This window comes from Apium graveolens, chromosome 2, assembly GCF_009905375.1.
Source record: "Apium graveolens cultivar Ventura chromosome 2, ASM990537v1, whole genome shotgun sequence".
NCBI lineage: Eukaryota > Viridiplantae > Streptophyta > Magnoliopsida > Apiales > Apiaceae > Apium > Apium graveolens.
This window is the reverse complement of record NC_133648.1, coordinates 141,722,610-141,741,882: the sequence shown is the minus strand read 5'-3', so window position 1 is coordinate 141,741,882 and position 19,273 is coordinate 141,722,610. Positions and strand designations below refer to the sequence as shown.

General features: G+C 35.8%; 1 protein-coding gene across 1 annotated transcript; it reads right to left on the bottom strand.

Annotated features, from left to right (window-relative positions):
• Positions 1 to 10,210: 10,210 nt before the first annotated feature.
• On the bottom strand, positions 10,211 to 15,889 carry LOC141693869 (uncharacterized). Its single transcript, XM_074499062.1, has 5 exons — positions 15,283 to 15,889; positions 14,637 to 15,177; positions 12,165 to 14,497; positions 11,616 to 11,704; positions 10,211 to 10,442 (listed from the first exon to the last, which is right to left on the bottom strand). Exons 1-4 carry the CDS (start codon positions 15,887 to 15,889, stop codon positions 11,655 to 11,657), a joined length of 3,531 nt encoding a protein of 1,176 aa, XP_074355163.1. The 3' UTR covers positions 10,211 to 10,442; positions 11,616 to 11,654.
• Positions 15,890 to 19,273: the final 3,384 nt, after the last annotated feature.

Here is a 19,273-nt window from a genome sequence, read left to right as displayed (position 1 = left end):
ATAAAGGCCGTGGAAGAAAAAGAGCGAGATGAGGCTCATCTGCATGTCCTTCAAAACAATGATGAAGTGTATCCCTATATCGTGTACGTTTATTTTATTAACTTTTCCTATTTGTTTGAAGATGTAATTTTTGTGGGTTATTTCTAATATTTATGCATATTCTCAGAATGCGCAAGGAGTATTTGAATGAAATTTACCGAGGGAAGAAAAAAAGTGTTCATTGGCTCATGGGAGAGCACAATCGGCTATTTGACGATTGGTTTGAAAAAAAAGTAGGTTTTGTGTATTGTCTACTTAAATAGTTGTTAGTTGTAGTTTGCAACTGATGGATTTTTTTATTATATAATATTATGTATAGGTAAGTAGTGAAATGAAGGGAAATCCCGATGCTGTTTCAGAGACGATACGATGGCTCGCTGGAAAACCATCATTTTCTGTTTTAACTTATCAAGGTTTTTCAGTCAATGGAGTCCGATACTTTACGAAAGACCGAGATGATGCGCGGGTTGTTCAAAACAGTGGAGTTTCTGTGGTTGCTAAGGCAGTCCAGGTGTCCAGTGCGAAAGATTTAAACCCCATTGAGAGTGATATGACCTTTTATGGCATAATCTTGGAAGTATGGGAGTTGGATTGCCATGAGTTCAAAGCTCCACTCTTCTTGTGTAAATGGGCAGAGAATGATAAAGGCATAAAGATCGACGATCTTGGCTTCACACTTGTGGATTTCAATCGACAAGGCCATAAGAAGGATAAATATGTCTCTGTTGACCAAGTCAACCAGGTGTTTTACATTAAAGATCTGGTTGATCCTACTTGGTCGATCGTGTTAACTTCCACAACTAGAGACTATCAAGAGTTGTATAACGACGATGATTTGGGTGACACGATCATGGAACATCCTCCCTTCTGCTCTAACATCCCTGCTTCTGATGTGACCAATGAAGACGTTGCGCATAGTATTAGGCCTAATGTTGAGGGAATTTGGGTTAAAAAATGATCCTGTTAATTTAGCTCTCTGTACTTTTTGCTTGTTATAATTTAATCAACATATTTAATTTTCCTTTGTAATTTTTTTGAGTAAATGAATTATAGTAACTAATGCATTTTTCTTTTGTAATTTTTCTTTTATAATTTTTTTGTATTTTGTTTTTGTATTTGTTTTGAAATTTTCCAGTTGTAATTTTGAATGCATTTTTATTCATGCATATGTAATTTTGAATGTATTTTAATTTATGTAGAGTTTCATTTATTCAGTGACTAATTAAATTCTTGTTTTATTATTCAGAGTGAAGGACAAAAATGGCAAAGAAACAGATAACCAACAAAAGCAAATCTAAAAAAGTTAAAGAGGTCGAAGAACATTGTGATCAGGAGGTTGAAGAGCACTGTGATCAGGATGGACAAGCACCAAGTGAACCTCAAACTGAAAAGCAACAGTCTGAACAAGAAACAACAACTGATTCTAATTCTGCGAAAAGAAGGTTGGGAGCTGCACGAGGTGTTTCCTCTCTTAAAAAAGTATTGGTAAGGAAGGCCCAGGGCAAGAGATTTAAAATCAGATACAATGAGTTTGGAGTTCTTGTCGGAGATACTAGGTGTACCTTATAGTCCTACATAGGGCACCTGGCAAGAACTATGATTCCTATCGACATTGACAGCTGGCCAAATGTGGATCGGGAATTGAAAGATAAATTATGGCTTGATATTAAGGTATTAAATTATAGTTGACACACACAACTTATTTTTAGTACTCCTATCTAAGCCTTATAAACTTGTGTATTTTATTGTCCATAGGGTACATTTAAAGTTGCTCCGGAAAGTGAGGCTATGGTGCTTAAGTCTGCAGGAGAGAAGTGGAGACAGTTTAAAACTGATTTAACAACTAAACACGTGATGCCATATGCTGAAAAAAAGAAGAAACTGAAGAGGCCTCCAAAAAATTATCGGTTTGTGGGTCAAGAAGCTTGGACGAGATTTATCGCGCAGAGGACAGGTGATAAGTGGCTGGTATGGATGCATTTTCTTTGCCAGTGTACCCTTTTTGGATTTAGAATATTTACTTGGATATAATTATTCGTTGTATGATGCAGAAACTACGCACCCTGCAGAGCGAAAGTGTGCGTAATCGAAAATATCATCATCGTTTGTCAAGAAAAGGTTACATTGGTTTACAAGAGGATGAAGTAAGAACCTAGCTATAATTTTTTCTCATCTTCAACAAATAAAGCACCTTTTAATTTTTTCTCATCTTAAACAGATAAAGAAAGGCAAACTGAAGCCCGAGGAGAAACCAGATCGGGCAATATTTTGGAAAAAGGCTCGAAAGTCAAAGCTAGATGATGAGGAACTTGATGAAGATAAAGAAGCATTATTTGCCAGAATTGTAAGTTAAAATTATGAAAAAAAACTGCATTTAATCGAGAAAAACAGATTATAATGAGAAATCTGTTTATTCCTTCATTATTCATAATATGTCCCTAAGATCTGATGTGTATTGATATCTGCATTAGGATGAATTACTCGAAAAGAAGGAGAAGGGTGAATTCGTACCATCTGGAACTGATGATGTGTTGACTACGGCACTCGGAACTCCTGAGCATTCAGGAAGGGTTCGAGGAGTTGGAGGTTTCGTCACCCCAAAAATGTTCTTTAATCTGCCGAAAGAGAGAAAACCTGCAATTACCGAGGTGGAGTTGTTGGCCCGTGATAGAGTGCTACAGGAGGAGTTGGTAAGAACAAGGCGGGAAATGGCTGAGCTCAAGTTATTGTTTACAGGATCTAATCAGCAGTCTCCGAATTTTCCGGAGAGAGCAAGTTGCCAACCAGTTGAAGGAGAACCAAAAGCAAAAGAAATATTGGTGAATGATGATTGTCTTGCTTATGATCAACCCCCTCCATCAGAAAAGAAGGTATATTTCACAAATATTATTGTAATTATACGGTTCTTCAAATTTTAGAGTAATTATATAATTTACTCCTTACAATTATAGGGTCCACAAATTTGTGAGCTTTCGGTGGATAACATCGAAAATAAGGTTGCTTTTGGTACTGTTTTCGAAGATGATGAAATGAATGTTTCGGTTCATGGAGTGCCCCTGAAGCCTGGACATGCTCGTGTGTCGGTTGATGGACATATCCAACCAGATGCTTTAGTTCCCGTGCCTATACCTGGTGAAATTGAACATGTTCGTGAAGCCGTTGGTTCACACTTGGCATGGCCTCGAAATTTAATCAGCCTACGGATAATTGTGGTATTTACATGTGCTTGTTGGTTGCTAAAGTTGTATAAAAGTTGAAAAATAGGGGTTAACTAGGTGAATAAATGTCTACTTATATTCTTTCATTTTTTTGTAGAAAAAGAAAAGAGATGTGTCGCAGTCAAAGAACAAGGGTGAGGTGCATAAAATTCAACAAGAGTTCACTCACGTTAAGGTCAGCAAGAAAGTGCCACGCCAATACAAGGTATTGTACAAACATGCTACGACATTTATGAAAGCCAGCGGGGAATCGATCCCTATTCCATGTGATTTCGATGTGTTTGGAGTTGAGAAGACAATATATATATATATATTGCATGAGAATTTAAAAGCATTGTTAGAGTTTGACATGATTGGACAAGCTGCGATATCTGCGTATATGGCGTAAGTAATTTATTTTCGTGGTTATAGGTTCTGTTTGAATTATTGCACAACTGGTCTGCTAGTAATTTTAATTTCTCCCACATATGTATAGGCACTTGCATAGTACAATTAAGAGGGTTCGCAAGAATGATGATGTGGTCCTGTATGGATTTTTTGATCCTGGCGCCAACTTTAATTTGAATGCTGATTTTCAACGAAATATTGGTAGTCGGTTGAAAGAGGGTAATCAAAATCACATATTCTTCCTGCCACATAATCATCAGTAAGTATTTTTAAATGCATATTGTAATCTATTAATTTAATTTTCTTTTAGGTTTTTAGGCTATTTTTAAAAATATCTGACTTGTGTAAATTTATAATAATACAGTTGTCACTGGATTCTGGTCGTAATATGGGATGGCGACATTTACATTCTCAATCCTTTGCCTCATCCAACTCATTTTGATGATTTAGAAAAAGCTTTATCAGAGTAACATTATTCCTTATATTTTTTAGGTTGTTTTCATTTATTTTTTGTATTTGAAATATGACTCTTGACACCGTGTCATTATAATATGCAGGACAATAAAACAAGTTAATTCTCAAACAGGAAGGGGTAACAAAGCTCCTAAAATCAAGAATATTGTAGTAAGTAATTTATATTATAATTTTTATAGTACGACAGTAATCTTGATTTAATCAGTTTGTAAAGCCAGTTTTTTTTATCTTAACAGGGATCCCCGAAACAGCCTTGTGGGGTTGAATGTGGTTATGTGGTCATGAGGTACATGGAGGAAATTATTGAGGACAGGGAAATTTCTTTTACTTCTAAGGTCCGTACATTCATTTTTGTATGACTGAATGTGGCATTTTAGATGCATTTTTTTTATGATTACCCTTTTCGGTTTACTCAATTTTTAGTGGGCGACCAAGACTCGCAAGTCTTACACTCTAGAGGAGCTAGACCAGGTTCGCTGTGATGTTATCGACTTCATTCAAGACAAAATGTAGATTATAAATTTCCTTGCCTCGCTACTGTAAATTCTAGTTTCATAATGTACTTGATGATCGAATTTGTAAGATGCATGTTTGACAATGTGTTAATACTATTTCCGCTATATATTTGTTGTTGGTTGGTTAATGTAGATGTTCTGAATTTTCTAGTAGATGTTTTAGGTTGTTGATTGGATAAAAACTGTTGTTGGTTGAATCTGGGTTAATTGTTGGTTGATGGGGTGAAAATTGTTGGTTGGTTGGATGGAAAATTGTTGGTTGATTGGATTTTACCATATGGAGTTTTTTGGTTCATGCAAAAACAGAGATGCTCAGTTTAATTATAATAGAAACAGACATCACATTGTTATTAGAACCGATGTTAAAAAACCATAAATAACATCAGTTTACACATATAAAAGCAATGTCTTAAAATCACAAAGACATCAGAAAAATAAAATATTCGATGTTAATAAAGGAATATTAGCACATGAAAACAGGGTAATAACACTGATTTAAAAATAAACACCCAATGTCTATTTATCATACTAACATCGGTTTTTTAGAAAACAACCGATGTCTATTATCAACATTGACATCGGGTACTTAGAAAATGATCGATGTCTATTATCAACATTGACATCGGGTACTTAGAAAATGATCGATGTCTAATAAGATATAGACATCGGTTTTTTATTTTTAACCGATGTTATTTTATAAATATTGATTGTGTGTTATAGTTTTAAACAGGCCTAATCGTCCTAATATTACATTTCTGAACTTGACATTAAACAATTATATAACATCAATGTGAATTAGACATCAGAAATTTTTCAGAAACGATGTGTAATATTACATAGACATCGATTTTTAACCGATGTCTATGAGAAAATACATTTAACATCAGTCGCGAAGACATCATACATTTTTTACATAGACATCGGTTAAAAACCGATGTCTAAGGTCTTTTTTCTAGTAGTGAAACCCAAACACGGTATTTTGTTCGAATTTTATATTATATGTTTTATCAGGAAATAAACTAACATCATAGATTGACTGAATAAACGGAGGAGAAGGTCCCCTCCACATGAGGTGACTCTCAACATCAGGACCACCCCACCATAACCGATTGTCACACTTACGACAAGGGCACTTAATTTGGTCTCCTCTGTCGAAATTGGCCATCTCTTTCTTCACATACAATTTGACTCCATACCTATAATCTTTGGTATACTTGGGAAGATTCAACCAAGTTATACCTTCCTCGGTCATACTACCTACTGTTCAACATTATACAATTAGACATTGGTGCTACTTGATATAAAATACATAGTAACTCTTTTTTAATCGTTAACTTTGTTTCATTTAGTAATAACTTTGTATATACTAACTAACTAAAGATATAATCATTACGCAGGCCTAAATAAATTAAAGTTGTTTTTATTCCACTAACCACATTTTAGCAGGGCTCACACGTGTTTTAGCAAGCCTCACACACTCGTGTTTTGTTAAATCTCATATGATTAATATTATAGTATCATATCATTACACCATTACATATATTCTACCATGATTTTCTGGACTATCTTAAAATCACACTAAATTTAAATTTTTAAACACTCAGATACAAAACATACGTCTCACAGTACATACTATAATTTTACAATCATTTAAACACAGATATACGCACAAAACATCTTCTATATTGTTCAACTCTCTTACCTATCAATCATGTTACGTAAAATTTGAACTCAAGATCTTCATCGAAAATTTAAAGCAAATGACACGAAAAGGTAATGCGTATAAAATATCAGTTCCCAAAAAATATCTCAGTACGATTGTAAACAAATTCAACATGCAAATGGTCAATCGAAAATACAAGTAGTTACAGAAACATAAATCTTAAACTTCATTTCATCAAACTTAAACAAATATATTTTTAAACAAATTCATTTTGATAAAGCACAAATGAGTTTGTTTTAAGCCTCAATTCACATGCAATTAGAGACTTTTAAAAACAAAAATAAACAAAGACCCAATTCAAGTACATGCAATTCACAACCCCACTTCAGAAAAATATTTCAAATAAACAAATAAACAAAAAACCCCTAATTCAAAGCCACAACTCAGAAAAATACCTTTAAAAGAAACCCTAAGTCGGAAACCTCGATTGGAAAAAAAACCATAAGTCAGAAATCCGATTGTAGAAGAAAAAGATCTGATTGTCAACAAGAAGACCTGATTGTAAACAAGAAGCCCAAATTGATTGTTGACCCGATTGAACTCAAACACCAGCTTGTTGACCCGATTGAACTCAGACACCAACTTGAAGAAGTTGAACTCAGACACCAGTTTGGGACCAAATCGATTGTCAAAGAAAAAAGTTTAGAGAGAAGGGGAAGAAATGTGTGTGAGAGAGAGAGTGAAATGTGAGAGTTTAGGACAAAAGTAATGTTTTATTAAATTTTCAAACCCCATCCTTGACTTTTTTTAATAAATTTCATTCCCCGCTTCTGTGTAAATTAATCAGCCGCCTAAAATTTCAGTTTTTAGTTACTCTTTATTAAGACCAATGGTAACATTAATTTTAGTGTAACCGTAAATGTCTCATTTTCTCTATGGTTACACTAAATGACACCAACAGTTACATTAAAAATAAATATAACTATAGATGGCTAAAAAAGCTTTTAGGCATCTATGGTAACAGTTTAGCTGGTTACACTGAAAAATACTGTTATAATAGGCCATATATGGTGTAGTGTGACATTCATGATTAAAATAAGTATAATTATGTCCTTTTTCAAGTTAATCGAGGGGATTTTACTGGTTTTCTCCGGTGAAAATGCCCAACATCTTCATTTTCTTTTATTCTCGTTAATTTGTTTTCAATAAAACCCAATTTTTTGGGTTTGCGTGTCTCTCCCGTTGGAGTGCGTGTTTTGTCTCTCTTTTTGGAGTGTTTTGTTATATTTTTATTCAGTTATACTTGAGTTTATTTGGCGTTCGATCTGTTGAGAACAATTTTGTTGGTATTTTTGGTGATCTGGAAAGCCTTCATCGAATCTGGAGCGGTTATGATTATTGTAAAAGATGACCTTTCACAACCAAAGATTGTGCAACCTTCGAGGGTTTACCCTTCCGACATGTTTATAGCTAGTATCCGGCATGTAGATAGGTGGGGTACCTTTGGTACGTGTATAGATGGTATTCGACATGCAGATAGCTGGTAGGGATGGCAATCGGGTCGGTCGAAATGGGTTTGGCAAAAACCAAACCCGAACCCGGTTATTTTTGCCAAACCCGAACCCGAACCCGGAAAAACCCGAACCACTAAACCCAAACCCGAACCCATCGGGTTCGGTTCGGGTTCGGGTTTGTAAATCACTATTAAATTGCACATTAATTTGCACAAATTCTAGTGAAAAATTACTATAATCTGATTTGAGTAAAGTGCAAATAAATACGACGATATTTAAATTTTTGGGGTTGAATTAGAGGATTCAGATAAGACAATGGATCATACCTCTATGAATACAATTGTTAGTGAAATAATGCAATAATCTTGACCTTTAGTATACTTGTATTGAACATGCTTGCTAAAAACATATTTCAACGATTTTAATGCAATAATTTGTAAACAGTATAATTTTTTAGAACTAATATTAGTAATATGTTATATTATATATTATATTACTACTTTTAAAATATAAAATATTATTTATATATTAACACGGGTTTCAGATCGGGTTCGGGTCTGAACGGAACGGGTTTCGGGTTTTCGGGTCGAGTTCGGAACGGTATGCCTTAAAACCAAACCCGACCCGAAAATGGTTCGGGTTTAAAAATAAAACCCGAACCCGAATCTAAACCCGAAATATTCGGGTTCGGTAAAACCCGATCCGATCGGTACGGATCGGGTATCCATCGGTTCGGTACAAATTGACATCCCTAATAGCTGGGTGGCGCTTCTCCAATCTCAGTTTATGTGTTTGGTGTTTCTGAACACTGGGCTAACAATGATTTTTACGTGATATGGTCAACTGTGATGTTGCTATTTTCACGGATGTTGGTGCAGTTTGGATCGCTTGAAATGTCGTTAATTTCATTTTTATCTTCAAGAATTTTTAAATTCAGTGCGTAAAACTATCAAGAGACAAATCATATAATTATTTTTAGCATGTTATTCATTTTTCAAACCGGTTGTATCAACAGTTGTTGGTTTGTACCGATTATATTATATTTAAGTTAACGAAAACTCCTTTTTATTTATCAAAAATAAAACATATACAATTCTAAGAATGCATAGTCGGATGCGATTGATCTCCTCGTGAAAGAACAAGAATATAACCTTTTAAGTTAAACTTTGTTTTTTTGCTAAATATCTTTTACTCCCTCCGTCGCTCTAGGATCTATACATACACTATTTGCACGTATTTCGAGACTTATATAAAATATAGTTTCATAATGTTTTTTTAAAAAAAATTGAATAAAAGTTTAAACATAGAACTTTTATTTAGAAAAAAAATAAAAAAAATATTATGAAATTATAATTTAAACGAGTATTGAAAAACGTGCCAAAAAGTGATGTATAGAATTCAATGGGACAGAAGGAGTAATAGTAAGTGAAATTTGATGACTAAAGCTAGCTAATAACTCTAAGAGCGGGCCCAACAAACCAGAACTTTTAAGTTGAAATTTAAGGAACGAGGAAGAAAAGTATGTTCCAGCAGTCTCTTAGTGATTACTATTCTCTTAGTGATTACTTAAATCACTAAAATTACTAAAATCATCCATTTACTCTTTATTTTTAAGAACTAACACCATCTTTTTAAAAATCATCTAACCCTTATTTTATAATATATTATTATGGGTATAAGGAACAAGTTTAAGTAATATTGTTGGAGACAAACACACTTCTTCAAATTTTAATTTATTAAAAACTAATTTTTTATATTATATTTAAGAATTGAGTTAGCGTAATGTTGGACTTGCTAAAATTTCATATTTGGAGGATTTTTTTTTGCTATTATAATCTTTCAATCACTGAACGGGAGATATTTACCGCTTTTAAATCTAAACTAGGTGAAGAAACCGCGCTTCGCGCGGTTTGTGAAGCATCTAAAAGTCTCACAGCCCCTCAACTTACTACACCATGAGTGCATTGCATTGCTAGTCACAGAACCATGTACTTCTACAACCATTTTGTCCCTCACTTCAACATAGTTGTTGCAGGAAACTGGGCGTCTGATTTGTTGCATTATGACATCTTTTAACATGCAGATGAAAGGGGCTAAATGGTATCGCTACTTTAAAACAACTGTATGTGTGACCGCAAACAACCTTACCAGCATCAATGACAAACAAAATTTTACATAGATGAGTTTACATAAGTTGAAAATACCTAGTATGGAGATCTTTTATCACCCGGGGGATTAAAGGAAGGTTATTAATCATCTAATTAACCATGCTTTAGAAAATTAGTCATAAATAGCTTTAAAAACAATGCACGGCAAGGGCTAGCTCTAGCCTTATCTGTAATAGAATTGTAAACAGTTTTACGCATGACATGTAATTTTGAAGTGATTGTGGTCTTGTAGTTGAGGAAAAATCATTCTAGATGTGTGTTTTTTGTTTTACACAGGTCATGTAGGTTTACAAAATAGAATACTTGATCTGCATCATTTTGCAGTAACAACCAAGAGCATGCATGTTACCAGTTTCCTATTTTTCTGCCTTTGAATTCCCGAGATTTTGGCAGGTTGAACTAAAAGTTCATCTTCCCTTTATTGATGGCCCGCTGAAGCATCCGCTGGGTCTTCTATCACCTTCCTGGTGAGTGGTTAACAAATGAAAGGCAAAGCTTGTTAGATACTTAAGAACTAAGCTAGCATTTGACATATCCAAAATACACCTCCAACCAAGTTTCCTACCAACATCAAAGAGCCGCGGCTTAGTTTAAAGAATCTTAACAGCCTACTATGTATCACTTTAACAGATATTGCACATTGTGAAACATTGATTTCACTTCTATGATAAACAATGAAAATAATAAAGTATGATTGGGGGCAAATGGAATGCAAACTGATGATAGTCTGGTAGACCAGGTGCAAGATTAATGAATAAAAGACTTAAAAATGAAAATTCAGACAATTAACATAATGAATCACATTCAATTGAAGCGAAACCCTGGGTATACAGAAACTGAGACAGGGGTTCATAAGCAATCACTTGCTTAAGAATTTTCAAGGCCTCTAGGTACAACCCGGCTTTTGTATAAATAAAAAGGAATGTAGCGCCCTAATATTTAGTTGGTTAATTACATAGTACAAACATGAATTTTTACAGATGCAGGAGTAAAGGTCATTGCAAAGGCCTAAAAGAAGATAACGTCACTAAGTGCAAAGAACTATAAAATGAATAATAACGTTTGATTAAACTCCGCCTATTAGGCTAATAGATCTGTTAATCATCACTCTTAGCAAAAAATATATTTCATTGCATTTTTTATAAAATACAGATTATCTAAAAACAATATGAACCTGAAAGTTTTGAAATTAAATCGACATAAAAGAATTTTGGTACAAATATAGGAGAGGTCTAATATCCCATGCCAGCTTCTCGTAACTCTCTTTTATCTAAATTTCATATGCGGATTTAAAGTTTGAGCAACCGAAAGTTTTGATCTAAACAAAATTTTCCTAGAATTTACATATCTCATTTTTAAAAGAGACAGTAGAGCTAATATATGAAACATGCCTATAATGAGGAAATGTATTGATCAACAATGGGAAAAAAAATTCTGAGGAAAAAAATTTACATTGATAAAAATAACAGAATCAATGCATGTTAGTTGTGTGGTTAGCAACATGAATGAGAGCATGTTTGGCACTTTGAAGAAAATATAAACATGATAATTCCTATAGGGGGAGTGCAGTATGATGCAAGTGGAAGATTGATATCTAAGTACAAATTTAAATGATTTAACATCCTAGAATTTATAACCTTTTTTGCAGGGGCTGAGCAAGTTGCTGGATGGAACATCTATTCTGCTGTGTTTTCCACCGGCAGCCCAGATATGCCAATGTGTTGGGCTGAGAATAAAATAGAGAATGAATTAAAGAGAAACATTTATGGATCATCTTAAGAATCTTAGGCTTAATTCTATAAATTAACAACATTTGTAGTTAGGTTTTAAATTTTAGGTGGATTTAATTTTTTGGATAAGCACATATTTATTGTTTCCAGTGTCTAGATACACCTAGTAAATTGGGAAACACTACAAAATATTTAAATATAATAAGAACACAATGGAGCAATACCCCAATTTGTTAAACATTCATCTAGAGTGAAGATTGCTTAGAGTTCTTAAAAATATTCTATTTTCATGTTCCTTGGTTATTAGCCAATGTGTGATATTAAATGCTATGTATGACTATGCGATATTATTTTTTTTGCATTATAGTTGAACTATGGATAGCAGAAAAATGCACAGATGCAATAAGTTATATACTTTATGCCTAACAAAAGAGGTAGCATGGTCTGATGTCTTACAGCTGTCACGTGTGGGCGCCTGAATGTTCTCGAAGACCTCTTTGTAAACAATGTTTTTGATTAGAGCCTGGTCCTTGACCTCAGTATCAGCATTGACAATGATCAAGCCTTCTATTCCAGTGACCCTTGACAGAGCCACATACACATGTCCATGGGTGAATACCTGGCTAGGAAGGTACAGACCTACACGGTTTAAAGACTGGCCCTGACTTTTATTAATTGTCATTGCGAAACATGGTGTTACTGGTAGTTGACGCCTATTAAGTTTAAATGGCCATTTTGATTCTTTCGGAGACATGATGATTCGCGGGATGGTAACATTTTGACCAACTTTTGCTCCAGAAATTATGTCTCCTCGAATAGACCATTTGCCTAGACGGGTGACTATTAGTCGTGTGCCATTACAAAGACCCGCAGATTGATTTAAGTTTCTGAGAAGCATGATGGGGGTTCCTTCCTTAAGTCGTATATCATGGTTTGGGACTCCACTGAACCTTAAACTATTCAAAAATTCTGGGGGGTATAACAAATCATCATCAGCCTTAATGCTCGCCTTGCACACACTATCGGAGCTTAGATATGTTCTCCCTTCTCCCGATATCATGTTCATTAGAAAGTCATTCAATTCATGGGCTGTTTCATTTTTTGGTGTCAATATAGCACGTTCTTTTATGTATGCAATTTTCTTGTAATTTTCCAACAAAGAAGGGTAGACTTCGCCGACAATGCCTTCCATTGGATTCTCGGTTGTTGGGCTGCACAATTCTGGTGGAATTCTTATCAGTTCCTGTGCTGGATTTTCGTATAGGGAACCATCCCTGATCTGCAAGAGCCATCTATCAAATGATGCTATTTTCTCGGCTTCTATTTCATCAATCCCTTCCCTGTGTAGCCTCATATTTTGTTTTAGCTCAAAAATTTCAAAATGAGGCCAAAGGTAAGATGAGTTAAGTGAGGCATTAATAATATCCACGCGTTCACCTTGCGGGATAACAGGTAGAATCTGGCGGAAATCCCCACCACACACGACTGTAAGGCCTCCAAAGGGCTTAGATCGACAATTATCATACCGTGTGTTTAGCAAGTCTCTTAAGGTCTTGTCCAGAGCTTCAAAACAATATTTGTGGGTCATTGGTGCCTCATCCCAAATAATAAGAGAAGTTTTTTGAAGAAGTTTGGCTAATTGCGTACCATGTTTAATCTCACATGTAGATTCAGCTGTTATGTCCAATGGGATGCGAAATCGGGAGTGTGTTGTCCGACCATTCGGTAGTAACAACGATGCTAACCCTGAAGTAGCAACAGGTGGGACTATCAGCGACTCTGATCTTAATTTAGAAGTGATTGTATTCCATAAGAATGTTTTTCCTGTGCCACCATGACCACTGATGAAGAACAATCTGCCTTCATCATTCTGAACTGAGTGTAAAATTACGTCATAAGCACCTTTTTGGAATTGATTTAAATCATTTAATGATTTCTCATGCAAGATCTTCAAAGCAGCATGATCATAATCCAGCTCCTCATTCAGCAATCTATTTAATAAATCTCGCGTGAGTGAAGAATCTGGTTGTGGCGTCCCATCTATGTCCTTTAGGCTCTTGCCTAATTTTTGCATAAGACCTTCAATTTCAACCAGTGCATATGACTCAATTTGTTCTTGTGTTAGTTGTAGGTCAGGTACCTGAAACCTTTTTCTTTGCAAGTAAAGCATATCTTCCGAGAGTATTGTTGAATGAGTTTTCCAAAGTTCTGGTATATTGGAAACTTGGCAAAAGATGAGCATTGTGACAAAGAGATTGCGTAACTCATTTCCTGTTGCCCAAACTGCAGCCTCAGATAAGCAATCAATCCATTCTCTGTCATCATCCAATAATCCTAAAGCATAACATGCAGCTTTGAAAGTGGGATATGTCACACCATTTATCGTTCTAATGCACTCAAATGATGTGCTTCCCTTTACAAAATTTAGGAGCATGCGCATATAGAAACGTTCTCCACTTGACGGATGTGCAAAGTAAATTCTACCAACTGCATTCCCTTTTTTCCGCTTGGTCCATAATTTACCCTTGGAATTCCAAACCCAGTGTTGGGGGAATTCTGCATAAGTAAGACTGCGGGCATCCTCATTCTTCCTGTTTGTCTCCAACCATTCTGTGAATTTTGTTTTGTCTATTCCGGGCATACTGAGCACGTTTTCAATGCACCTGCTTTCCTCAAATATAACAGTATGCTCATTGGGCAGGTGAAAAGGTAATCGCTCAACCGCTGGGTACCTGTAGTTGATGCCGAATTGAAAAATTCTCCAGCAAGCCTCACATGCTGATATGTATCTGATAAAGGTAAACATGAAAGGTATGTAAATATTATAGATAGTTAAATCGAAAAGCTTCCTTGATCATAAAACTTACATGTTCTTACATAAATTTTAAAAAGTTAGTTTTTTTTTCTTTTACAACACATAGCACTTACCTACAGTCAAGGTATGCTTTAATTTCATCCCGCTCGTCGGCGGTCTCAATCACTGCGGTTGCTCTATCTGGGCCTTTGTTAATATATTTGAATAAATATTTGATAGATCTTGTGCTGTTACAGAGTTCAATGTTAAAATGAGCATCAAATTTGACTGATAAATTTCTGTTGTAAGGGATGACATAACGATTGTCCAGGAGGGTGCCATTTTTTTCCACAATAATTCCTGTATTCCTGCGCCTATATATTGGGAACCCATCTTCTCCAATTGTGGTGGTGTCATTAAATTTCTTTGGGAAAAATTTGGTGCATTTTCCCTGTTGCATACAAGGAGAGGATACATTGGCTTGACCACACGGCCCGTGAAGCATAGATTTCTTGACCGCGTTATAGGCATCAGGGTCGACATTGATGTCCGGTATTTCTGCCCTTATTATGGTGTCAATATATTCTGGAGAAGGATTTTTCATAGATGGGTGTAAGAAAAGCAGGATGTGCGTATGAGGTAAACCCCTTTTCTGGAATTCTATGGTGTATAAACCTGCACCAACATTTTGATACTATCAAAATAGAATAAACAAATAAAGCAGATTTGGGACTTAAATACTGGTTGATAAAAAATACGCTATAAACAAAGCATACTTACATGCCATGACTTTACCAAATGGTTGTTCTTTTTTGATGTAGTGTATGAGTTGCTGCAACTTTATCTCAAATACTCGACATATTATATCAACCCTGTTAGAGTCATTTTTTTGACCGATCAGGCTAAGCATGTCATTAATCTCTTTCCATTTTGGATTACATGTGAATGTAATGAACAAATCCGGATAGCCTACCCACCGACAAATTGCCATTGCATCTTGGTAATTCTGAGCCCTGTAGCGCAGACCTCCAGTGTGTGACGATGGCAAGATGACTGATTTTCCTACCGTGGAGCTGGTTGAGTCCCCATGATGCACTGCATCCATTAATCCTGAGTATAATTCTGTCCTGAGTTCACTTTGATGGGTTCGAACCCACCTAAACCTTTCTTGCTCAACTGCCATGTAAGCGTCGACTATATATTGCTGCAATAGGTGTCCTGCTAAAAGTAAGGTATGCCCCTCAGTAGACCTTTGTTGGAATCGAAAACAATAATACTGGCACATTGTTAGTGTCTGTCGTTTAGAAGTTTGAGAGCCCCTTTCTGCTAAGGGTATACCCAGCCTGTAGCCATCTTCTCCATACGGATGAATTAAGGCATATGCCATGGACATATAGCTTGGGTGTAACTCATCAATATGTGTAATCCCTTTAGTACGGTGGCGCACAATAATGTCAGGCTCAAATTTTTTCTCGGTGAGCTCACCCACTATCAAGCCCCCTACTTCAGATTCCGTTGGGATGTTGTATTGTCTACCATCCCTAGTACGGGCCTCAGGCAGCCGCAAATGAAAAGTGGCTTATGGTTGCTCTTCGAACATGTCTCTTGCTTTTCTATAAGATCTTACCAAATTGCTATGCTCGTCTAGCATTTGTGTCAGACCCTGTACAATACTTTCGTCAATAGCGGGACCTCTATCTGGATTTCGCAGTGTGCTAATTCTATTACTAACCTCATGATCAGTATCATATATGTAGAGCTGGGCAAACAGGGACTTTTTACCTGCTGGTGGGAGTAATGAGCTTGTGTTGTGGTAAATCTGTCCACCAGCACGAAACACATAAGGTCCCCTCGATTTGTTTATTAATCTATCAATCTGGACTCCTAATGATGCGACAGCAAACATGGAGTTGTAAGGCCTTATATTCTGCTTGAAATTGGTACCTTGTTGTCCAGAATTTGGTCCAAGAAGATGTTTGAGTAAAGCAGGTGGTTCTTTCAAGAGTGGTAGCTTCACGCGTCCTTCTTCACAACAAAAGGTGAAGTGTGGGTCGGTGGTGTGCCTGTTCCTTTTAACCCGCTCTTCATACCATAGCGCAACACCACAATGCATGCAGCTTTGCCCGGGTAGTCCGAAATATGACGGAAGTGCTTGTTCAGCTGCAATTGTACAGTAAGCGGAGAATACATGAATAATAAGTTTTTTGTTAATATGCTTGTAGAATATGTCGGAGGCGGCAACCCTGGTTCAATTAACAAATTTGAATAAGCTAGTACCTGCAGCCCAATTCGTAGAGGTATTGCTTGGCCCTGCATCAGTGGTTAATAGTGGGCCCCTCGTGGTACTGCTGGTGGTGCCTGTGAGCGATGCAACTCTTGGTAGTTTGGCCCTTTGTTCTGGAAGTAAAAGTGTCAGCTGGATAGGAGAGATTTAAAATGTATAGAAAGAGCTTCAAGCTGTAAAACGTGCATTAGATTACCTGACTCAGTTTGGAAAGTTCCCGGTGCTGCTCGCTTGGCTGGTGTGTGGTGCATTGGAAAAGAAGATTCAGCCCTGAAATCTGAAACAGGTTCAAGAGTGATGAATTTGTATGTTCTATGCACAAGCAGCCCAAGTTAATTTGCAGGTAGGCGAGGTATATGAAACAAAAGGGCAGATAGCCTATATAAGTACCCTTATTCAGGCAAAGAATAAATCTACAGACATCACAGATAGATCTTATTTTTGCTGCAGTAGTATATTGCATAACATGCAGGGAAATTAGCTTTTACTATTCACAATAGTTGTATATGAAGCATTGCACACACATTCACTAATGATTCATGTATGATATTTTCGAGGCGTTTTTTGATACATAACATGTCATTCAGTGGCTCCTAAGGGTAGCAGAGGAACCACCAAAGGAAAGCTTATGTGGTAAGCCAAAACTATCGCAATTCGTTGAACCATTTTGCATGGCCTAATGGGATATGATCAAACTGTAGGAATTTTCAAAAAGTTTAATTTTGATTTTTTGAAATTTCAGCAAAAAACACAGGAAGTGTTGCTGTAAAATCTGGTGGGGGCTTTGCATCCTAGCTATTTTTCCTTTCATAAACTTGGAAAGCACAGTTTTTTAAAAAAAATAAATAAATTATATTATTTCAATTTCTGACATTGGTGTAATATTATTTTTATATTTGATAATTTGTTGTGATATTATTGCAATAAATTTGCAAATATTGAGAAATATATGAATGAGTAATCGTAATACGGCTGTATATTGTACAATATTGTTTCATATTTTGGTTTTTGAATAATAGAAGTAGAATGTCATATTGTTTTATAGTTTCAAGCCGTAAAACGTGCATTAGATTACCTAACTGAGCTTGGAAAGCTGTTGGTGCTACTCGTTTGGCTGGTGTCTGGTGCATTGGCAAAGAAGACTCAGCCCTGAAATCTGAAACAGGCCCAAGAGTGATGAATTCACATGTTCTATGCAAAAGGAGCCCAAGTTAATTTGCAGTCAGGCAAGGTATATCACACAAAAGGGCAGATAGCTTATATAAGTACCCTTATTCAGACAAAGAATAAATCTACAGACAACACAGATAGATCTTATATTTTCTGCAGTAGGATACTGCATAACATATATGCAGGCAAATTAGCTTTTACTATTCACAATAGTTGTATATGAAGCATTGCACACACATTCAGTAATGATTCATGTATGCTATTTATGAGGCGATTTTTGATACATAACAGATCATTCAGTGGTTCCTAAGGGTAGCAGAGGAAACACCAAAAGAGAGCTTGTGTGGTAAGCCAAAACTATCGCGTAGAACTGTTTTGAATGGCCTAATGGGACATGATCAGATTGCAGAAATTTTCAAAAAGTTTAATTTTTGGTTTTTTGAAATTTCAGCAAAAACACAGGAAGTGTTGCTGCAAAATCAGGTGGGGGCTTTGCATCCTAGCTAATTTTCCTTTCTTAAACTTGGGATGCACAGGTTTTTTTAAAATAAATAAATTATATTGTTTTAATTTCTGACATTGTTGCAATATTAATTTTATTTTTGATAATTTGTTGTGATATTATTGCAATAAATATGCAAATACTGAGAAATTTATGAATGAGTAATCGTAATATGGCTGTATATTGTACAATATTGTTTCATATTTTGGTATCAAGAAGTACCTGACTGAGCTTGGAAAGCTTTTGGTGCTGCTTGCTTAGCTGGTGTCTGGTGCATTGGCAAAGAAGACTCAGCCCTGAAATCTGAAACAGGTCCAAGAGTGTAAATTTACAGACATAACAGATAGATCTTGTATTTTCTGTAGTAGGACACTGCATAACATATTTTCTGCAATGGTTACCAGCTGATTTTACAAGTTCCAGTTAATTTTACAAGCTATCTGGTCACCTAACTTATCATCTTCTTCCATCTGCTTTATTAGTTTTTTTTTGTTCAATACAAGTTTTGGAAGTTGCAGTATGGCAACACTAAAATTGTGATGCGAGTTAGCTCTGTCAGTGCCTGTTTATTAAGTCTACCAGGCTTGAAAGAAATATCATTCTTAGGTCATACTAAGTAGCTAAGTATGGAAGTCCATTCATATCAATTAAAGAAAGGCCAATACCATTTGATGGCGCCAGCTTAGTGCAATGGGGCGGAAGCAGAAGCTGGGAGGGATGCTGCGAGCACATTTGCATAATTTGCATTGCGGAGAAGCAAGGCATTTCTTGGTTAGTCTGTAGCTTTCTACTAAGTATAACAACTTTTCTCCTCA